Source organism: Ictalurus furcatus, chromosome 22 (genome assembly GCF_023375685.1).
Source record: "Ictalurus furcatus strain D&B chromosome 22, Billie_1.0, whole genome shotgun sequence".
Classification (NCBI taxonomy): domain Eukaryota; kingdom Metazoa; phylum Chordata; class Actinopteri; order Siluriformes; family Ictaluridae; genus Ictalurus; species Ictalurus furcatus.
The window spans coordinates 6,703,752-6,727,962 of NC_071276.1; the positions used below are offsets into that span (position 1 = coordinate 6,703,752).

Here is a 24,211-nt window from a genome sequence, read left to right on the forward strand (position 1 = left end):
TTTAACCGACTCAAAAGTAAGATAGATTACTTAATCCTGTATAGCAAAACATGAGATTTTCAAATCCGGATGATTTTGATCCAGATTGAATTTTTTGGAGCAGCTGGGCCTTGTAGATGATCTGAACACTGATCCACAGCTCAGAGAATGATTAGACCGTGCAGTACTGCTGCTCGCCGCATGGAGCACTGCTAGATGTAAACCAATGCATTTAGCACTCAGGGAGGAACATGTCGTACTTCTAAAACAGGGATTAGGAACTGTAATGCTTCACCCCATGTGCTGTTCTTCCACCGAGATCCACACACGGAGTTTCTCTTATTATTTCGAGTCCAGAGAATTGAGACAGGACAGCAGCTCATGGTGCTGGAAGTGAGCTAGCTTGCTAGACAAGCTAAGCCAGTTTTCATCAGCAGCTTGGTTATTGTTAACCGAGTGTGTGTTGTTTTTTTTTTTTAATTTTATTTAATAATACCTTCACTTTGCTGTGGATTAACGTGTTATACGAGCGATCACCCGGACGTGAACTGAGATCTAAATATGGATCCGTTTGATAGTGGTAAGACAACAAGCCCTGATTTATCAGCTAAGCTACCTGTTGTGATAAGAGCAATAATATGTAATAATATATATTACTCTCAAACACCAGATACGTTAATGCGCTAGTTTGTACATAATGCACATTTCCTGTAAATGATGTCTCCACACACACACACACACACACACACACACACACACACACTATTGTACCGCTTCTGTTTTTCACTTGCAAGCCGTGCAGCTAAGCTAATCAAGTTAGCTAGCGTCGTGTTGTTCAATGTGGACAATTGAAAAATACGTGCAGATGGTCCAAAATGTGGGAGAGAAGTTTGCTCAACAAGTAGTTTTGTATCTAGCTCGATAATATATGTGTAAAAAGAAAGGGGGGAACGTGAATGAGTAATGTCATGTCAACAACATGAGAGACTCTTAGCGGCCATACTTAAAGCTTCGTTGTCACTTAATGTCATCAGAGATCATATCTCTGCTTTTGCTTAAACTATCTCTCTCTCTCACACTCACACACACACTCACACTCACTCACACTCTCTCTCTCACACACACACACATAAACAAAACAAAAAAATCTGTACCTTTCATTGTCACTGGAGTGTTCAAGGATATATTGTTTTGTACTTTTAGTATGTATCTTTCAACAGGAATACATGGATATATGTGTGTGCCTTTTAAAATGACTTTAAAAAATAATTTAATGCACACAACCAGACCTCAGTTAGTTTTTATAGTCAAGTTTTAAAGGTGCATTACACTTTTAGGTCAAATATATCAGCTTCATGTACAAAAGGTGTACCCTTTAGAGTACCACCTCATTGACAAGGAAAGGTAAGAGTTGCGTAGTCTTTATCTCTGAGAGTGTTTGTAGGTTCTGGTAGAGAGGAATCACTTTCTGAATGACCACTATTTACTTAGTCTACACATTCTACAAAATCATCATTAGAACGAATAACAGCAATTAGGACATTGTAGGCATGTATTAAAAGTAACTTACAAGCTGGTAAAGATGGTCTACTGGCTTGACCAGCTCCATCTGTGTTTTGGTCGCTGGTCAGACTAGGCTGAATTTTCAGTAGGATAATTATTATTTCGATCAACGGTCACGTTATTGTCATGCTTGATATAATAGCTTGTGTGTTGATACAGTCATGGGAGAAAAAAAGAAAAAAAAGTACGCCCCATGGATTTTTTTTTATTTTTTATTTATTTATTTTTTTAATAAACATATTCGAACAAGCAAACATTTGATCATCTTGGAAACAGTGCCTATTGATGTGGCTGACATACGTGAACAAAACCACAAGGAAAATGAGCATTTACAATTATTTATTCAACAGAAATATCAATAGATGATGTTGTTCTGTGGGAAAAGTAAGTACATCCTTGGCCTCAGAAGCTAGTATTACCCCCTTTAGCAGAAATAACTTCTTGTAGGTGTTTTGCAAAATTGTCCACCAGGATTGCTGGAATTTTTGACCACTTTTCCATGTGATATTTTTCAAGATTTGGGGGTTTTCTTGCATGTACTGTGCATTTTAAATCCCCCCACAACATTTCAATAGGAGTCAAATCCGGGTTTTGTCTAGGCTGTTCCATAACCCTCCATTTCTTCGTTCTGAGCCATCCCTTGGTTGATTTGCTAGTGTGCTTAGGATCATTAGGTGCACTTCCGGTTCAACTTTTGGACAGATGGCCTCACGTTGTCTTCAAGCAGTCTTTGATATGATGCAGAATTCATAGTTGAATCAATGAATGCTGTCCAGTCCCTGAGGCAGTGAAGCAACCCCAAACCATAACATTTCCACCACCGTGCTTCCCGGTTGGTATGAGGTGCTCCCTTTCGCAGCGACTTTCTTCTGACAAGCTCTGTAGACAGGGTTACCATCTTCTATTAAGTTTCCGTCAGCATTTTTACAAAATCCAAAATATGACCACACTTTGGATTTGGTCCTCTCGAAAGGTTGGAAAATCTCCAGAGCGCTGCCACTGCCTTCCGCCATGTTTTCACGCTCAAAAAACAGCCATGTTGCATGCTGCGCCTGCAGCATGCAGACTCATGCTGGGTGTGTGTGGACAGCATTTACCGTGAGTTTTACAGATCACGATAATCCCGCACGGTTTTAATGATAATTAAATATGACATTGTAATACCAGCCTTCGGGGAGTTTTATCGTGAAAGCGGTAACTGTTTCATCCCTAGCATTCACAAACTTTTTTTTGTTTCTGAAGGTCTTACAGAACTCTTTAGATCTTGGCATGACGACACCACACACCTCAATAGCCAAGGGAACACCAGACACTAGATTTGAGATGGATTATAAATAAGACCGGTTCTAATCCTGAACACCTGATTCTAATTTTTTATGGATTTGAAGGAGTGATAAATGTAGGGGTGTACTTAATTTTTCCATGTGACTGATCTGGTTTTTGTTCATTTGAATTGTGAAAATTACTACAAAATGTACATTTTTATGTGTCATTTGATAATCACCTTTATTAATAGGCACTCTTTCATCAAATGTTTGCTTGTCCATAAATGTCAAAAATGCCAACAATTTCCACGGGGTGTACTTATTTTTTCACATGACTGTGCGTATAAATAACGCAGTAGTTAAATTCACATACTCTTCTTAGGAAAATCTTCTACCACTGAGGTTACCTGACAGCCAGAAAGGATTATTATCCTGGAATATTTTTGCTGATAGCAGCCGTCACTCACGCCATCCGCTTTGGTTTCTCTCTGATGAAACGTACGCTTGTTTTATAGTTTATCTTCAAAAAATAATGAAAACATATTACAGCATGGACTCATTCAACTGCTTTAATATTTAGGCCATGACACAATGGGGTTTTCATCCGGAAAATATATATATTTTTTCTATATATGTAAACCTTGCATGTAGTTTTACAGTTTATCTCCAAAACAGCACAGCAGTCCAAGTTAGCGGTTATTTTTACTCGCAAGGTAAAAACGTCTGCACCCTGTTGACATACCGAACAGTTATCACAAGTCCTAACAAAATATTGACTCTTCACAGTGCTGCAGCACATTATAAAAGATTTGAAAGTGTTTCTAGGCACCATTGCTATCAGTGAAAATCATATTTCAGTAACAGGGAATATTTTCCATTGTGTCGAGCAAAGCTGAATAAGAACTAGAGGAGTCTTTTTGTGTTTCAGTTTGATATGTTTATAAAGTATAAAATAAGGAGCGCAGCCACACCTGTGACTGCGTGAGAGCAGCTAATTATATTTGTAATGTTTACGGAAGTGGTGGTTTGTAGGGCTTCTATAGGCCAGGACTTGTAATAAGCGGGGGAAAGAGGAACGTTTTGTAACATCTGTAAGCATCATAGTGGCACTGTGTTTAGAACAACAAACAGACCTTTGGGTTTTAATTGCTACGGGTAGCAATTAATTGCAATTTTAAAAAAAAAAGCAAGACTGCATCATTTGAAGTCTGGATAGAGTATGTTTTAATATATCTTTTGCAGTACAGTACAACCTGTTTTTCTCAGCTTCTCTGAAAAGGAAGTGAAAGAAGGAAGACTGTGGTCACGTTGCAAGGGTGTTGGTGAATCTTCACATAGGCCTCTGACTACTTTACATTTGGTCCACTTGTCTAGATATATTTTACTCAAAATTTCAGTATGCAGTTATCCAGCAGTAAAAGAGATCTACATATATATATATACATATAAGCATATAATGACATGTGGCTGTTCAGAGAATTTATATCTCACGTCTGACTCTTTATTGATGTGGTTAATGTGCTGCTCGAATTGCACTTGACTGCAAAATGCAGGCTACGTTCAGTTTCACAGCACTCCTGTGGTAGTCTGGGTAATACAGCCCTGCATGTCAACAGGAAATAACCCATTCTTACCAACAACAATGTTATTGTTCTGACAAATAGTGTAGAATGAACTCTTTTTGTATGATTTTGAACTCTTTTTGTATGATATCTGATTTTTATTCTTAGACCGAGCTCCTCTTCCCCGGAACATGATAGAAAACAGCATGTTTGAGGAGGAACCTGACGTGGTGGATCTGGCCAAAGACTCGCCCTCCTACCCCATCGACTCGGATGATGTCGTGTATGAGCCACGCAGCTCCAGGCTGCTGGTACGCGGCCTTGGCGAGAACGAGCTGGAAGAAGATGAAGAGGACTATGAGTCTTCAGCTAGACTCCTGGGCATGTCCTTCATGAACCGTAGTTCCAACCAGCGCGGCGGCGCCACCTCCTACAGCCGCCAGCAACCATCCGGTTCATGCTTGATGCCTTCTGCGAAGACCATGGTGGTGGGAGTCTTGCTCCTGGTCTTCATTGCTTCACTGGTCATGGTCATCTACTTCCTCCCCAAGTGCACTTTTTCCAAAGAAGGCTGCCATAATGCCAGCTCTGCCTTAGAAGTCATCTATCCAATCTCCAAAAATGGCGAGCTTTTTCCGTGGACGCACCTGAGGCTTCCAACCAGCGTGCGTCCTGTTGACTACAAGATTTCGCTCCATCCCAACCTGAGTACCATGACGTTCAGAGGGAGTGTAGCCATCACTGTGGAGGTCCTGCAAGAGACCAAGAAGGTTGTTTTGCACAGCTCTGATATACAGATACAGAACGCCACTTTCCAAGACAAAGAGGTGAAGATCTTGGAGTACCAGCCCTGGCAGCAGATTGCTATCAAGTTGTCAGAGGATCTTAAAAAGGGACAAAAGTATGTACTGAATATCAACTATTCCGCAAACCTCTCCAGCAGCTATGACGGCTTCTATAACAGCTCTTACACTGACACAAGTGGAAAAAGAAGGTAGACTAGATTATTATTATTGTTTCCCTTATTATTATTATTATTATTATTATTATTATTATCATTATCATTATCATTATTGTTAGTAGTAGTAATTACTGTTGTTGTAATTTATCATGTTTGTTTTTCACTTGCTCTTTCATCAGAGTTTTGGCTGCTACTCAGTTTGAACCCCTGGCTGCCCGCAAGGCTTTTCCTTGTTTTGATGAACCTGCTTTTAAGGCCAGATTTCTAATTAAGATAAAGAGACAAGCGGAGTACATCAGCCTTTCTAACATGCCTTTGGTAATGACCCCAGTTTGTATGTGAGGTGTTTTTTTTTTTGTTTTTTTTGGGGGGGGGGTTTTGGGGGAGGGGGCACAGATGCTAGTGTAGTATTTTATGGCTATATATATATCAGTTTCTGTCAGTGTAGATTTTTCTACGTTCAGTGCTGGTTAAAATAAAAAAGCAGTAGTCTTAGTTTATGGCCCATCAAATTTAAAAATAAAATTAAAAAAAATGCTGTTATGGCTCGAGCAGAATATGTGTTTAACCCCGCCCCCAGTCCCAAAATGTGCACAGTAGAGCATTCAAAGCTTACCTTCGTAATAGAGTTACACACTCTGTCTGCAAACTTTGCCTCAATTCAGTCACGTGCTCAATCATTATTTGTCTGAGAGTTGTTTCTTAATTTTTGTTTATCTTTACATACTTTGAAAAAGATATTTTTTTAAAAAAAGTGCCTTTTACATTGTTTAAATAAGTAACGTGAAATAAATGAAGCCCTTGAAAGTGTCATTTTGGTGCTTAAAAATGTAAGATTTTAAATTAGTGATGTCTGTCTGAATCTCAAAACTGTCAGCTATTCCTATTCTTGCATTATTTGTTCACCAAAAAAACCCCAAAACACAAACACACACGATGAATTCTGTATGGCGTGATTGGCACAAAATGAATGTTCTGCAACATGATATTTACAAATGTACTCTTATTATATTTTTTCTTTCTTCTTATTTCTAGGCCAAAACTACTGCGTTGCCAGATGGGCTTTTTGAGGATGAGTTTGAGAACAGTGTCAACATGAGCACCTATCTGGTTGCATTTATTGTGGCCAACTTCAGCAGTGTCAGTATGAATGTCTCTGACACTCTGGTATGTATGTTTCATGCTTGCCCCACAGCACTTTCTTTTACTTTCCTGTGATTTTAAAAATGTGCATCCAGAAAGACTTCACATGGCTCATACTGAGACATCTTGCTGTTTGTGTGTGTGTTTTCATCTGGTTTGCTAATTCCTAAACTGATTAGGTCTAATGTGTGTGTTCTCATCTGTATCACATTTTCCACAGGTCTCCGTATATGCAGTCCCAGATAAAAAGGACCAAGTTCATTATGCGCTGGAATCAGCTGCCAAGCTTCTGCAGTTCTACAATGATTTCTTTGGTATCAAGTATCCGTTGCACAAATTAGGTGAGACAGGCTTCACTTTACAGTAACTGAGCAAATGGAAATAATTCAGTTCTGTGTATGGTCGAGTATCTGCGTTAATGGTGTTTACTAGTAACTCTGTTTGTGTTGGTCGGATTTATTTTTGGCTAATTTCGTTAACCTCAACGTGTCTCTCTTTTATTAACAGACTTGGTAGGCATTCCAGACTTCCTGGCTGGAGCGATGGAGAACTGGGGTCTCATCACATTCCGGGAAACGACCCTGCTCGTGGGAAATCATTCCTCCCCCATGGATAAACAACTAGTGTCCTCCGTTATTGCTCATGAACTTGCACATCAGGTACACAAAATATTAAAATTATACAAAAAAAAAATAATAATTACCTACAAACATTACCCAGTGTCCTCACTAGCAAGCGATAACGTGTATACCCCAACTTGCAAAAATGGAAGAAAAACATACACACAGAAAAAAAAAAACTACTGTTTCCATCTTATCCTGTCATATACAACCTCTCATTAAATGTCTATAGAGACATTAAGAAGAAAGATAAAGCTTGGGAGGAAGTAGCAGAGTTTGCTGGCGCCTCTGGTGAGTGCATGGGGCTAGTACAGTTAGCTTGTTTTGATAATCTGCCAACAAAGATGGTTCAAAGCCTAGCATGTCACGTTTTTCATGCTGATTAGTGCAGTGTTTAATTGTTTAATTAGTTCGCTTTAGAAGCCCAGTACACTCACCTGCCACTTTATTCGGAACACTATATTCATGCTGACCCCCTTTGGTCTCTGAACAGTTCATGGTATGGGTTCCACAAGGTGTTGAGACACTGACTTGTTTAAAAAAAACAAACCATTTTTTAATAAAAATGAGAAAATGCTCACAAAAAAAACCAAAACCTGCAAAAAGTATTATTATTATTATTTTCTGTTTAAGTGGTTTGGGAACCTGGTCACCATGCGCTGGTGGAATGATCTCTGGCTGAATGAAGGATTTGCAACATACATGCAGTACTTGTCTATTGAGAAAGTCTTCCCCAATCTTGACATTGTAAGTGGGTTTTTTTTTGTTTTTTTTTATCAATAAAGTCGTAAATGCATAATAGTTGTTACATGTGAGAATGTTGTTATTATTAAGTAATATTAATTAAATGAATGTGTACACACTCCTCCATCAAAAATGTTAGGAGTACTGGTTTGAGTGAAAAGTTTCCCACCAAAAACGGCTTTCCCCCCCATCTGATTCAGGATTCGTACACCTATTTAAAAAACATCTGCTAATATTATTGATCTGCTCGAAGCATCATTCTACTTTAAAGATGTTTTCTATTAACATTCTGAATCCAGCTTCATTTTGTCTTGGTTTGCTCCTTTTCAGGACCTCGAGTTCCTGAGTGTACGTTTCGGAGCCCTCGCCACCGACGCCATGAATTCGTCCCATCCTGTGTCTGCTAAAGTAACTGCTCCAGAGGAAGTGGAAGAGATGTTTGACTCCGTGTCCTACGAGAAGGTTTCACATTCTGAACACATTTCTTCTTGTGTCCTTCAGGCCACCAACTAGAAACAAACACTGACCCTTTCTTTGTCATGTTCTCACCTAGGGTGCCTCTCTTTTACTCATGCTGAATGCAACACTTAGCGAAGAGGTGTTCAAGAAAGGAGTGATTGCGTATCTGACAAAGTACAACGGCAGCAACACCGAGAAGGAAGATCTGTGGAACAGCTTTTCACAGGTACAACCTTCTCCGTGCATGAGGAATTGTTGAATATTAATTACACCTCATTCACCACATTGTCACTGCTGTTCCAGTTCACAAAACCATCCATCGATGTGGCACAGATGATGAACACCTGGACTGTACAAAAAGGTTTTCCGCTGGTCACCGTGAGCAGAACAGGCAACCAAGTGAAAGTGACGCAAGACCATTTCCTCCTAAATGCTGGCAAAATCACAGAACACAGGTATTTTATGATATTTTTTTGGCCTGGGGTTTAGTTTGCACAGTCTTCAGTAACACTACAACCTTATGTATTCAGTCCCGATTTTCTGCTCAAATCGGGATTTGGTTCTTGGTCACATTATCTTTTTAATGTGGTCAATATCTGACACCAATCTGAACAGGACATGCCCTTGAACTGACGCATGCAAAATACCAACGCAGCCCCCAAACTTTGACAAATCTGTTGTAAGCAATTTACATTTTTTACATTGCGTTCTGTAAATGTCAAGTTGTCCAAAGGTTTCACGCAAACTCACACTCTGTAACTATTGGTATGGAGGTTCTACAGTGTAAGGTCAGCCAGAGCAAGGATGTTGTTTCTATGGTAACTATCAAATCATTAATTTAGCATACAAAGCAATACTCCAAATACAAAATACTAAGCTTACTAGGGAGGCGATGTTGGCTTGACAGTTAAGGCTCTGGGTTACTGATCGGAAGGTCGGGGGTTCAAGCCCCGGTGCTGCCAAGCTGCCACTGTTGGGCTCTTGAGCACCTTCTCTGCTCCAGGGGCACCGTGTCATGGTTGACCCTGCGCTCTGACCCCAACCTCCTGGAATGCTGGGGTAAGCATAGAAAAGAATTTCACCGTGTTGTGACCAATAAAGACTCATTATCATTAAGTTTTCCGTCCTCTTAACTGGGCCACCATTAGGGGGAAGAACAGAATCTTTTTTTTTTTAAACGATGCTATTTCATGTCATTCTGGTTAGTGGCTTAGCATTGTTGACAGAAATCTCAAAAACCATCCACAAGACCTGAAACTATCCCAAAAATTCAGCATTGAAAACTGGAGATACATTTTTATTCTTTTTCTTAGCCTTTGTGTAGGCAAAATAGGTCACCGTAGTGCATTCACATTCCTGATGTAGGGACCTTATTCACTTGAAAATCCCCCTTACCTTCTCCCAATCTGTGCAATATATCTTACAATAGAAATGGTTCTGTACATCATAGACACACTGTCTGCATTTATTCTTTATATTTGTTTGCCAAAATGTATTAGGTTCATGGCGTGAGCAGGGGGCACGGTGATTCCCTAGTGGGCATTGATACCTGCTTGTTGCAGTTCCCATTTTTGACCACTAGGAGCTATAAGATCTCTGGAGCTAAATGGTATGGTGAGCAGGCTGCGTACGACCGTGTAACTTATAGAAAGACAAGCAAATCAATGGCACATTGGCTTTTATTAATAGCAACACTTTTAAAAATGGTCAGTCAAAAGAGGTCATTTTTATTTCAACAAAATTTAAAATATATGGAGTTGTGAATGAGGACTTCATGAAGGATGAAAAAATTTTGAACGGCTGATTTACCTGCCCCTAAGGTCAAGCCCCCACGGAGTACTCTACATACTTTACTCACTTACATACTTTCACTTTGCTTACTGGTAAATAGTTAAACATGTTGTAATGAAAGACTTCATGTCTTGAAATGTCCATCCACTGGGAATGGGGACAAAGCTTGAAATGCTTGGAGGTCTGGAAAAGCCCTTTGTTTATCACTGTGGTTTAACTCTGGCTAACGGACAAAAAAGATATGAGGATTTTTTTTTGTCTAAGATCCTTTGATATCTCTACTTACCATAAATACATTTTATCAGAACAACATGGAAGTGTTTTTATTTACATTTTAATCTTGCCTAGATTCTCTGCAAAGATCACATTGAATAAATTTGTTTGTGATTTGTTAAAACAGTCAGTTCTAGACTAAAACCTTGTCTAAAACCTTGTGAATGTCACGTTTTGATCAGGGTGTTGGATAGCTATATACTGTAGAGACATGGATATAAGTATAATCAATTAGTTTGTAATGAGATACCAGCTGCCAAAATGTCTACAATGCCCCTGCACTGCAGTCAGATTTAAATCTTTAAATGCAGTTTTCACTTTTGAAAAGGGTGAAAACATGTTCCGTTCCGGAAAGCCCGTAATTCTCTTTCAAAGGGAACTCAATGTTGCATGAGCTTCACGCTGTGGGAAGTGCCCTCTAGCGTGACCGGTATCTGAAATCTGCGGGTTTGTTTGACTTCAGCTGCGGCTGGATGTTACGGATTGGCGGGAGTCACTGCTTGCAGTCGATGGAGAAGTTCAAAACGGAGCCGTCAAGTCGGATGCTTTCTGCTTCCCATAGTGGCGCTCACGCAGTGTTTGCTTTCTTGAGGAAGTGGATTAGATGCAATATTTCTCAGATAAACAGACATCTGAATTTTACATGTAGCAATCAAACACTTTTCAGTGAATAAATAAGTTAATACAGTGCCTGTATGTACAAGAAGAAAGTTCAACATAAGCCTGTATTATTTAAAAACCAATAAAGTGCGGTCTATATATATATATTTTTATCTGTTTTATTTTAATAAACATGACACAATATAACATTAAGATTATATGAAGAGGGTTTTTACTGTTTATAAAAATACGGATTTGTGAGCCTTAGTGGAACCGAAGATGTCGGAATAAACATGAAAAGCACGTCAAAATTCTCGTCTGTGAGCCTGGCCAATCGTGAAATAGCTGCGTCGTCATCAGAGCTCGTGCAGCCGCTCTGGAGAAGCTGCGCCGGCTGAGGAAACCGGCTCCTCTGGCATTGCTATCGCAGTACGTTTGGTGCCATACATCACATTGATGTGGCGTCGGCGCTGTCTCAATCGGACAAAAATTCTAACCGGCATGCACTTATTCAAGTGAACTGCCGATCGGTCTGCGCAGCACCGCATGATGTTAAACACACTTCACAAAGGCAAAAAGAAGGGTCCATGGAGTGAGTTATCAGGGGACGAGAAGTTGCTAGGGCAGTTAGCTCCCAATATTACTGTAGGGCACCCTAGTCAATGCCATCCCAAGATTTCAGTTTACTCTGGTCAGCGAGCTGTCACAGGGCAATGAAATTCTGATGGTTTCCCTCCAACAAATTGTGGAAAGTTAACATCACTAAAGACCATCTGGCAGCGAGGAAACTACTGCCAAATGTGTCTCCATGGGTTCTGTCCTCCATAGAAAAGGGTTCCGGGTCCAGTTCTTAGCTGGAGCACCCCGTTTGAGAGGTGTGCTCACCACGGTAGTCAGCACAATGCAGAGCCAGACATTAGCCCAGGAAGTAGATCTCTCTTGGACAAAGGGGCCATAGAACATGTACCTCTTTCTCTGATGGAGGGAGGTTTTACAGCTGTTATTTCCTGGTCCACAGAAAAAACGGTATGCGGCCAATTACGAACCATACTCTTCGTACATACAGGTTCAGGATGTTGACACTCAAACGTATCGTTCCACAGACTCAGTTTGAGGGTTTGTGATGATGGATCTAAAAAAGATGCATATTCCATTGTCCAGTCACAGGAAGTTCCTGAGGTTTGCGTTTGGAGGCAACGCGTATCGATATCGGTTCTTCCTTTCGCTAGCTTTATTCCCTCGCACCTTCACGAGGTGCATGGATGCTACGCTGGCTCCTTTGCGACTCCAGGGCATCTGTGTGCTAAACTACCTGAACTGACTGGTTAATTGTAGCGCGGTCCAGGGAGTTGGCGATTCAACATCGAGATGTCGTTCTTGCTCACACGAGGAGCTTGGGGCTCAGGTTGAACTTCAAGGAAAGTTGCTTCTCCAGTCGAGAGTGACTTTGCTAGGGGTTATATGGGATTTGAATACGATGAGAGCGTGTCTATCCCCACCACACGTAGGGCCAATCCTATCAACACTGAGCAAGATAAAATTAGGTCTGGGCATCCCATCCAGTCTCTACAGAGACTGTTGGGGCTTAAAGCAGAAGCAGCCAACGTCATATCATTGGGCTCATCACACATGAGACCTTTCAGTGGTGGCAGAAAGTCAGGAGTAAACAGTAATCAGTGTCCACGTTTACATGGACAGCAGTAATCTAATTATTGACCTTACTGAGTAAGACAATATTGTTATAAGGTGTTTACATGAGTCGCTTTTAGAAAACTCCTTTCATGTCCCCGTTTTACATGTTCTAGAACATAATTAGATTAACAGCACACGTCATTACGTCACCGCGCCACGCCGTCTGACATTCCCTCCAGAATTTCACATATCGACATACAGTTGGTCTTCGTTATGGTACCGTATACAGTTTTGGGTGTTTTTATTTAAAATTTTTACAAACACGTCAAGTGCAGTTAATTATTTGTCATGCTGTGCGTGCAAATAGACGACTGCTTGAAGCCGTGGGCTGCGTCCCAAACCGCGTGCTTACCGTCTATATAGTAGCTGAGATGTATGTATTTCGCCTACTATATAGCAGGTAAGTACGCGGTTTGGGACGCAGCCTTGTTTGCCGTAAAACGGTTGAGCACTGCCGTGTGTGTGTATATGTCCTGTCGCAAAATGCGGTGAAAACTCCCACACGACGTTAATAGTGTGATTAAGGTGTGTACATGTCTGTAATACACCTCGATAATGCGACTAAAACAGGAATACTCCACACGTCTTAATTCAATTTGTGTTTACTTTGAGTGTGACTTTAATCGGATTAAGGTCATTAATAATCAGTGTTTACATGCTAGTTTGTTAATCAGAGTATCGTCTTAATCTGGTTAATATTGGATTATTGTTGTCCATGTAATCGTACTGAGTGTCACGCGGCGATGCCTATGTGCTCTGTGAACTGGGAGATGTTCCCGGTTTCTAGCCTTGGGTCACACTCTAGTGAGCAGTCTGTGTTCTCATGACTGAGGTGTGTGTATGTGTTTGCACTATAAAACAGAATGGCCTTTTGTCACTGAGGGGGTAAAAAAAGCCAACAATTATCTTCTTTTTTTTTTACCAAGTACGTCAAGTCCTAATCTAATAAGAGCCAATGAAAATCAGCTGATCTTCACTCAGATGTGGATTTGTTTTCCTCACAGCAACTTGTGGCACATCCCACTGACGTACATCAATGACAGTTGTAGCAGCTCCATCTCCTGCAAGCAAATGTTTTATTTGAAGGACAAAACGGGTAAATATATATTTTTTTTCTGGTTTTACTCTTGTAACTATAGAAACCTGCCTTAGTCCAGTTTGATCGTTGCGTTATGGAAAACGTAATTAATAGCACGTGAGGAAAATAATGCAGTAAATCACAGAACTCTTGTCACAGCAGTTGATATTAACCTTTTTTTTCCTAATCTTTTTCAGCCACCTTTAACATTACAGGCGGTGTGAAGTGGCTGAAGTTTAACTACAGGAATGATGGCTTCTACGTCGTGGACTATGGAGATGAAGGCTGGAGAGTACTGATCGAGGCCTTGAAGGAAAACGTGAACGTTCTTCCACCGGAGGACCGAGCATCTCTCATTAATAATGTCTTTGCTCTGTCAAGGTAGATGGAATTTGGTTTAAGCTACATTTTATTAAAGATTCAGGGAATTCCAAAGATGTAGTCATAACGATACTTTGGTAGTTTGCTTTTAAACATAACATTTAAAGCTTATCCTAAGGTGTGAAAGTTCCACAAAGAGTTTTTGACAATTTATTTCACGTTGTTTGTTTATTCAGGTTGGGAAAGGTGTCCTTCAGACAAGTGTTGAATCTCTTGGCGTATTTAAAGAATGAAACGGAAACGGCGCCGCTGACTGAAGCCCTGACACAGCTCGGCACCATCTACAGGCTGCTTGAGAAAAGATCCGATTTAAATCTAGTGTCCCGGATGAGGGTTGGTTTTTCTCCCAATTCACATCACACCAGCTAGTTTAGATTTATTGAGTAATTGCTTTGAAAGGATGAAAAGTCCATTTCAGGTGCAGATGGAAATTCACCAAGGACAGATTATTCTCTTCTTTTCTTCTAGAGCTACATTTTCCATAATTTCGGCGAACTGATGGACAGCCAGTCATGGGGAGAAGAGACTTCTGTTTCTAAAATGAGTCTGAGGTCGATCCTGCTGGAGACAGCCTGCACCCTCAACAGACCAAACTGCACTGAGAACGCCAAACCCCTCTTTGATCAGTGGATGTCCTCGAATAAGACGTAGGTTTGAGCAATGAATTTCCCCCCATTTCATTAATAAGTATTATTAGTTTACAGTGCAAATGGCAGTACAACAGTTTTTGGTGGACATGTTTCAAATAGCGATATATAATATTTTCCTGTAATGAGCTTTTTAAAATAGTTTTAGCTTTTATGTTGTTAGTTTCTTTATGAAATTTAGATGTAGTTTTGTTGTTGATTCTCTTGTTTTAATAATTCTTGAATCGCTCTATATTATAGTTTTAGTTTCAGCAATTTTACTGCCTGATAAGTGTGTGTGTGGCTGCTATGTAGGTTGTGGTTCAAGTTAGTGTATTTTCCTCCTGATATTTCAATACCAAACTCTTAGAAACAAAGTGTTTTGATGTTAATTTCAAAGTAACCCTGCCCCAGATTCACTCTGTTTCCTGTCAGTAACTGTGTTCTTCTTTTCACTTGAATGTCACTTGGAAACACAAAAAATTGATTGTTTTTTATGTAAAAAAAAAACAACAAAAATTCATTGGCTAAAAGTAAATGAATTAAAAAAACAAAAACAAAGGCATGAACACATGAATGTTTGAATGAATGTAAAAATATGCAGCTTTCTATGATCGTTGTTTGCTATTGTAATCAAATGTTGTTGAACTGACTGCTAAATCTTTCTGAAGTTAGTAATATCACACCTATTAGTCCATTTGCCAAGTTCAAATCAGAGCGAAATTGACAGAGCCCCAAAACAAAACTGACCAAGGGCCGTGTAGGGCTGAAAACATGCTCCTTAAACTTTATCAACAGCTGTGTCTAGAAATCGAGCAGAGAGCTGGCTCTAAATAAATGATCAGATAATTATGTAAATAACTACATTAAAATAGTTTGTGTATTGCATGCATTATATATTTTTCTCTCTCGTCGGTCCAAATATCCCGTACACATCTGCACCACTGCAGCCCTGCGCTATGCAACTACAAAACAAAAAGTGCAGAATATTTGTTTCACTTCCTGCAGTTGTATCAATTCAGGGCTGAACCACTTTCTCACTGCAATCAAACAATGCTAAAATTCCAATGAATCTTACCAGACAGGTTTTAAGATGTTTGTCAGATTGCTGTGACTTTGTATACAAGGGCACATGCCAGTGAGACAGTGATATGTATATTCAATTCAATTCAATTTTATTTGTACAGCGCTTTTTACGATAGACATTGTCTCAAAGCAGCTTTACAGAAATATCAACACGGTATACAGATATTAAAGGTGCGAATTTATCCCAACTGAGCAAGCCACTGAGTGGCGACGGTGGCAAGGAAAAACTCCCTAAGATGTTTTAAGAGGAAGAAACCTTGAGAGGAACCCGACTCAGAAGGGAACCCATCCTCATCTGGGTAACAACAGATAATGTGAAAAAGTTCATTATTGACTTATATGAAGTCTGTATGGCCTTAGGAGCAGCCGTAGTCCCAGCAGTCTGGAATTGGAGAAGATTTGAGCTCCATCCAGAGGCAGAAAGGATCTGGATCTCTAGTATCTCCATAAACTCGTGTGTGGCTATATGATACATGTGTATCTCTTCCTATTTCAGGGTTCCTGGAGACCTCCTGAGAGCAGTTCTGTCTGTGGCAGCCCAGACTGAGGAAGGTTGGAATGCATTGTATGAATCTTACGTACATTCCATCTGCGACTCGGAGAAACGCAAAACACTGCAGGCTTTAGCCAGCACGCAGGATATGCGAAAAATCGCATGGTAAGGCGCATGATACATCAACCATCCATGAACAATTTGGAAAGTTCTTATGATGTTCACAAGTGAAATCCTCTTCCTCGTAGGATCCTAAAAGCAGGTCTTGATGGAAGTCCGATACAGACCCCTGAACTTCCTCTTGTGATTAACAGAGTAAGCAGACATTTTGCAGGTTACCTGTACACTTGGGATTTTGTGAAGGAGAACTGGGATAAACTCACACAAAAGTAAGTGAATGCAGTATGGTATGTGTGAAAATGGGTCAAATGAATGTTTAAGTTAACTCCTTGTAATATGATCATATAATTCTAACACATTTATTCCCTTCTCAAGATTTCCCATTGGCAGTTTCCCTTTGCAAAGCATTATCATGTCTACGACCAGCCAGTTTTCTACAAAGACACACCTTGAGGAGGTTGGTTCCTTCATGCAAATCAGATTGCTTTTATAGATCTATAAATTGAGTGAAACCTAAACCATCATGATTTGCATCTCTGCTCAGGTTCAGAGGTTTTTCAGCTCTTTAAAGGAGAGAGGATCTCAGATGAGGAGCGTTCAGGAGGCCATCGAGAACATTCAGCTGAACATGTTCTGGGTGGAGAACAACCTGGACACACTCAGGGAGTGGCTATAGGCTCAGAGGGCAAACTTCCTCACACACGTGCACACACACACACACACACACACACACACACACACACACACACACACACACACGCACGAACATACCCCTCAGGTGATGAGGCCGAGCACTTGTGATTGATGTTACAGAGATCACGGCCAGAGTCAGATGTGTGCAGAGATGTGTCAGAATACTTTTTTTGACTTATTACGGCTATTTTTATGTAGGAATTTTTCCATTGAAAACCAGAGGTGCTAAAATCTACCATTTAGCTGTAGCATTTAGATTTATATGTACAATTCTGCTTTTTCAGCAGTCAGACCAAACACACACAAAATCCACCTGGCAGAAAAGGGCAAAAAAAAAAAAAAAAAAAAAAAGGCAAGACATGGACCTGTTTTTGCCTCGCTTGGGACACATCTGATTAAAATTTTACGTCTCTTTTATCAGAATATCCCATACTGTGGTGAATTCTGTTTGTTTGGGGTTTTTTTGTTTTTTTTTTATTATTTGCTTTCTAGGATTTTCTTGTTAGCACCTCTGAAAAACAATGGTCAAGGAAAGATTGTGATTATCATGCTGTAAATAAGGTAGCACATTTCCTGCCTGCCTAGCCTTCATGCCTTTCTTGCTGCTTCAAGTTGTGTGGGAAACTATGCTGACCTTTTTGCTTGTCTTTTGGCCTGTCCCTGCACACATGCGGCTGTGGTTTATGACTGTTTGCACTATTGGGAATTCCAGCTTGCTCAGGGTTACTCCAGTTCGTGAACGATTGCGCATGATGGCTACAGACCAATCCTCTCAGAGGTGTCTTTTCAACATGCCTTTTACATGCGTTGCCAAAACAATAGTCATTTAATGAGAAAATGACTTCTGAATTTGAGATCATGCAACGAGGGAAGCATGTCAAGAGAACTAGAAGACCTTGAGATGGTTTATCTGTCTAGATGTGTACAGACAATCAGTCTTGTAAGGCATTTGCTAAACCATTTTTTAAAAAATGAATGGAATTTGCAATGCTTGTAGCTGGTACTGTGTAAATACTCTCTTGCCTTAGCAGTTTTCCTCATAAGCCTTATTCTTTAAGTTTGTCGCAGTTTGGAAGTATTGATTTTAGTGTGTTTTATAGATTTTATGCAGACTTGCACATACTGAAGTCAGAGGGTTTTATTTGACATGACAGATCTTAAGTTAAAGCTTAGATTTTAAGTGTGGAAATTTGTTCGTATATTTAGGTTTTGTTATGCACATTGGGAATTAAGCGTAAAAAAAAAAAATATTAATGTAATATTTTCACGCATCAGGAACAAGACAAGTGTCATTGAATCATTCATTTGAGCTGCAAAAAAAAGAACATGCAGGTCTAAATTTGGTGTTGTCATTCTGTGATGGCAGCATTGTTAGACATAGTTTGCGTTTGCAAACGGGCCATGCCAGTTTCCTCCCCTTTAAAAATGATGCACACAAAAGCTCTTTTGTCTGCTCTCTGATAATGGAGTTGTGAGCCACCTCATGATTCGCTGGGCATACCAGCTCTTTAAAGATAAGATTACCACCATAAAAGATAAGTTTAGCATCATAGCTACTGTAGAAGTTCTGTGAATTTTTTTTTTTTTTTTTTTTTTTTTCAATTCTCAGTCCAGGTTTATTTGAAGATCATAAAACACCAAATTATTAGATGTATCAGATACAGTTGGATCCATAAGTATTTGTACAGTGACACAATTTTCATACTTTTGCCAATGTACACCCACCAAAATGGATTTGAAATGAAGCAATCAGTATATGATTGAAGTATAGACCTTCAGCTTTAATACAAGGGGTTTAACAAATATATTGCTCTTTATGAATTACAGCTATTTTTAGTCACGTAATTTTCCCAAGCTCAAAAGTCATTGGTCAACTGACTGATTACCAGTTTCATGGCCAGATGTAGCCGGCTTCCTAGTTATTTCATGACAAATTCATTTGCATTTAGTAGGTGTTCATTGGAACTCTATATGCAGCCCAGAGCGGGGTCCGTAAGTGAAGGAGGCCATCAACAGGCTGGGAAAAAAAAACAGAACAGATGTATCGGAGAGATAGCAGGAACATTGGAGTGGCCAAATCAACAATTTTTGGTACATTCTTAAAGAGAAGGAATGCACTGGTGAGCTTAGCAACACCAAAAGGCCTGGAAGACCACAGAAGTAAAGTGGTGGATGATTGCATAATTCTTCCTTGTTGAATAAAAACCCTTCACAACATCTAGCCAAGACAAGAACACTCTGGAGGAGGTAGGTGTATCATTGTCAAAGTCTACAATCAAGAGATGCCTTCATGAATGTAAGTACAGACTATTTACCTCAAGATGCAAACCACTCAAGAACAGAAAGGACAGATTAGATTTTGCTAGAAAATATATTTTAAAAAAAAGATATTGGGCATCCCTTTCACTTACTGAAGACAAAACTGAAGACAGGGACCCAAAAATAAGCAGCAACTGAAGGCGGCTGCAGCAAAGGCCTGGCAAAGCATCTCAGGGGAGGAACCTCAGCATTTGGTGATGTCCATGGGTTCCAGACAAGTATTTGCATCCAAGTATTAAAAGAAATCCTGATATTTATAACTGTTCATTTGTCCAATTACTTTTGAGCTTGTGAAAATGGAGACTCGTACTGGTCACTGGAAGTTCAACATGGCACCTCATGACAAAGAACTCTCTGAGGATCTGAAAAAAAGAATTGTTGCTCTACATAAAGACGGCCTAGGCTATAAGAAGATTGCCAAGACCCTGACACTGAGCTGCAGCACGGTGGCCAAGACCATACAGCGGTTTAACAGGACAAGTTCCACTCTGAACAGGCCTCGCCATGGTCGACCAAAGAAGTTGAGTGCACGTGCATGCTTTATTTCAAATCCGTGGTGGTGGTGTACAGAGGGAAAAATTACAAAAAATGTGTCGCTGTACAAATACTTATGGACCTGTCTTTTCAGTAATTTTATCCACTGATGCACATTCACAAACACACAGGTTCTTAAAATGCTCTGACATGGAGGATTAGTCTGAAATCCTATCCACTGTTTTTTCCAAACCTGATAAAGCGTTACAGGATTTATTTCCATCCCTGACGAAAGAGATCAGGGTACCAGGAGTTAAAAATCAAAAGGTAAATGTTTCTTGTCTTGGTTGAATGCTTTAATGAGCACCTTGTTTGATACTTTTTGTTCTTGCTATATGTCAAGGTTAATGTAAAACACATGAATACAATATAAAAAAATCTCCAGATCTTACTCTTTTTGACTTCATGTTTCATCATGATAATGTGTAATAGTAGGGATGCATTGAAAGTTTGGTTACACCAAATATGGCCAAAACGACACTAGATTTTTGGCCAAAAAAGGAAAAATACAGAATTTTGTAGAGGGAAAAAGTCTTACCCTGTTATCCAGGGGCATTTTCATTACTGGTTTGATACCACCTGAAATCATGAAATGAATCCAGTGAATAGTCAGAGAACTTATGAAAGTTTGAACTTATAAATAATACTGTTTTTTCATTACCAAGTTGTAATTTAGTATTAATCAATTATATTCAATTATCTAATGCTAATAATAATAATAATAATAATAATCTAGAACTTTGTTTTCAGTTTTTCAGAGTACCCTGAATTTTTGGTTTCAGACAAGAATTTTAGTTCATCACCATATAATATTAATAATGCAGAATGGTTGATATTCTTAATGAGATGGGCCAGGTTAAATAAATCAGTACATTTATACCCGTGCAGCATGTCGTGATACTATGCGGACTTTTTTTAATTTTTATTTTTATGTATTTGTGTGCTATTGCCACATTTGAAAAGGCTTTTCACTGAATGTATTAGCATTGTGATTTTGGAGTTGTGGGCTTTGAATTTGAATCTGGTACATTTCTAGATACAGCTGTATCAATGCTACTTTCTGGTATGGAATGCTGGTAGTTAAAGTAATGTATAATTTTTTTTTGTTTGTTTTATATTTTATTACTGTTTTTGGTTTGAGCAGACATGAAGGCTGGAGCTCAAGAGCTCTGTGACTGAAGTCAGTTTTTCCAGATCCAGCTACAAAATGCATTTCATACTTACTCATTCAGAAAATACAAAGATGAAGTCCAAAGTCTGTGGACAGTTACACTGACCTCATATGGGTACCAGACAGTAGTATTGCTGCATCCATATCTCCATTTAAAAACAATAACTGAATTATTCAAGTAAAGATTAGGGGCACATCTCACTTTGTCTATTATTATTAAGGTCACATTTGAGCTTTTACTCAAGGGACTGAGGTGTATACAGAAATTATACACCTCAGCTTGGATTTTGCTCAAGTTTTGCTTGTGTGATACTGAACTGTTAGTGTAATTCACCTGTGAAAATGCTCAGAGGTCGGTTTTCTGTTAGTACTCCAGCACCGGTTTCAGTTATAAACTCTTTAGTACTGTCAGAAATCCATGTACAACAGCTGAATGAATGAATAAATGAATGAATTAATATATCTTGATAATTGGTTGATGTTTCTTTGTATTTACTGTTACAGATTGAAATATACATTTTCCTACTGGTGTGGTTTTTTTGTTGTTGTTGTTTTTTTTTACTGAAAGTATGACTGTCAGTTTTGCTAGTTGCGGTGTCCTAGAGAACATGAACATTTCTTTCATTGCATGTAGTCTTGTCCTCTGTGACTTTCCTGCCCATATATTTTGTGAAAAATCTTTCATCTGGATTTGCCATACGATTCTAAAGTATGTACAGTATGTACTATCTCTGTCTCTCTCTCTGTGTGTGTGTGTGTGTGTGTGTGTGTGTGTGTGTGTGTGTGTGTGTGTGTGTGTGGCACTGTGCAGAAACTTTAGGCACATGCAAAGAAATGCAGTTAATAATGAAATTAACTGTGTCTACATAAAATACAGTAAAGAGCAGTAAACAGTAGTGAATTAAACAAAGTCAATATTTGATGTGACAATTTTTTTAAATATAAATAGTAGTTTTCGATACAGTTTGTGCAGTTTTATAAGCTGTAATCTTTATGGAGCATCTTGTAGAACCAGACACAGTTCTTCTGGAGACTTGGACTGTCGCATTTGCTTCTTATTTTTGCAGCAAAATCCAGCAGTCTTCATTATGTTTTTTTTGTCTGAAAAGTGTCTCTTACCACTTAATATGCTGCTTTCTTTACTGACATACAAACATTTTTCTGTAACATTTAATTTTGTGCTGGAAAACTAATGTTTGGAAATCCAATAAGTTTTTGTATTGACTCGATAATGTCATAAAATAAAAATCTATAAAGTTTGCTTTCAGATGCGGTGTGGCAATGCCACATAATACGTTTTTCCTGTTTGTTTTTTTTTTTTTTTAAAGAAAACAGATGTTTTGTGTATTGTATCTTATTTTATTGGATTGGCATGACTCGCTAGCTTGCTCACAGTGAACATGTTTGTGGCGACGACTTGCCAGCAGCCGAACATAAGTGTACGTTGTTAGGAACGGAGACCTAAACGATGTAACTAATTTTGGAATAAACTAGCATAATAAAGATTGTGATAATTCCTCGAATGGAATGGAAAGTTAGCTACTAAACTGTTTGCTAGCCAGCTATGTGGGTATCAGCTAGCTAGCAGAGAGAGAAAAATAATTTATGATGGTTGAAGGTGGCGTGCAGCTAGCTTGCTAGTAGCCACCTACCCCCCCCCATTCCCCATTCTGTCTCAAATGCTTGTGTAAAGTTAGGTTGGTTTAATGATTTGACTAACACAGGCAGATGAAAGACAGTGTAACCAGACCAGTATGAATATGAGTACCTGTAAGATAAAACAGACCTCTCTCATGGGGTTCCTGGTGGATCCAAGGAGGTAAAAATTACAAGCAAGTATAGTTGATTAACTTTTCAGCATATAAACTGTACAATAAGTCCCCCCCCCCCCCCCCCCCCCCCCAATATATTAATGACTTCATGATTCATGTTATAAAGCTGTATTCTCAAATAAATAAAAGCTGTCTGAAAGCAGAGGTGCATAAAAATATTGTGTACATCCCCCTCGTGTAACCAAAACAGCTCTGACCCATCAAGGCATGGACTCCACAAGACCTCTGAAGGTGTGCTGGGCTACCAAGACGTTAGCAGCAGATCCTTTAAGTCCTGTAAGTTGCGAGGTGGGGCCTCCATGGATTGGACTTGTCTGTCCAGCACTTCCCACAGATGCTCAATCGATCAACTTTTACTACACACTGAATGAGTAAACAAGCACATTTCTAAGTGACCCCAAACTTTTGAACGGTAGTGTGTGTGTGTGTGTGTGTGTGTGTGTCTGTGTGTATATATACAGTATCTCACAAAAGTGAGTACACCCCTCACATTTTTGTAAATATTTGATTATATCTTTTCATGTGACAACACTGTGAAGTAGTGAGTGTGCAGCTTGTGTAACAGTGTAAATTTGCTGTCCCCTCAAAATAACTCAACACACAGCCATTGATGTCTAAACCGCTGGCAACAAAAGTGAGTACACCCCTAAGTGAAAATGTCCAAATTGGGCCCAATTAGCCATTTTCCCTCCCCGGTGTCATGTGACTTGTTAGTGTGACAAGGTCTCAGGTGTGAATGGGGAGCAGGTGTGTTAAATTTGGTGTCATTGCTCTCACACTCCCTCATACTGGTCACTGGAAGTTCAACATGGCACCTCATGGCAAAGAACTCTCTGAGGATCTCAAAAAAAGAATTGTTGCTCTACATAAAGATGGCCTAGGCTATAAGAAGATTGCCAAGACCCTGACACTGAGCTGCAGCACGGTGGCCAAGACCATACAGCGGTTTAACAGGACAGGTTCCACTCAGAACAGGCCTCGCCATGGTCGACCAAAGAAGTTGAGTGCACGTGCTCAGCGCTTATCCAGAGGTTGTGTTTGGGAAATAGACGTATGAGTGCTGCCAGCATTGCTGCAGAGGTTGAAGGGGTGGGGGGTCAACCTGTCAGTGCTCAGACCATACGCCGCACACTGCATCAAATTGGTCTGTATGGCTGTCGTCCCAGAAGGAAGCCTCTTCTAAAGATACAGAATTTCTAAAGAAAGCCCGCAAACAGTTTGCTGAA

The 24,211-nt window shown here is 39.6% G+C and overlaps 1 protein-coding gene across 1 annotated transcript; it reads left to right on the forward strand.

Moving 5' to 3' along the window:
* The first annotated feature begins 112 nt into the window (after positions 1–112).
* lnpep (leucyl/cystinyl aminopeptidase) lies at positions 113–22,420 on the forward strand. The gene is made up of 18 exons (XM_053654329.1): positions 113–559; positions 4,538–5,363; positions 5,510–5,648; positions 6,366–6,497; positions 6,694–6,814; positions 6,981–7,132; positions 7,727–7,840; positions 8,168–8,299; positions 8,391–8,522; positions 8,600–8,751; positions 13,657–13,748; positions 13,928–14,111; positions 14,288–14,444; positions 14,580–14,758; positions 16,320–16,481; positions 16,565–16,705; positions 16,812–16,893; positions 16,981–22,420. Exons 1-18 carry the CDS (start codon positions 541–543, stop codon positions 17,110–17,112), a joined length of 3,048 nt encoding a protein of 1,015 aa, XP_053510304.1. The 5' UTR covers positions 113–540; the 3' UTR covers positions 17,113–22,420.
* The last annotated feature ends 1,791 nt before the right edge of the window (positions 22,421–24,211 follow it).

Excerpts from the sequence above, each read along its gene's own strand:
- lnpep (XM_053654329.1), top strand. Across the intron at positions 7,133-7,726 it reads CTCATGAACTTGCACATCAG|TGGTTTGGGAACCTGGTCAC; the intron begins GTACACAAAATA and ends TTTCTGTTTAAG. Across the intron at positions 7,841-8,167 it reads TCTTCCCCAATCTTGACATT|GACCTCGAGTTCCTGAGTGT; the intron begins GTAAGTGGGTTT and ends GCTCCTTTTCAG.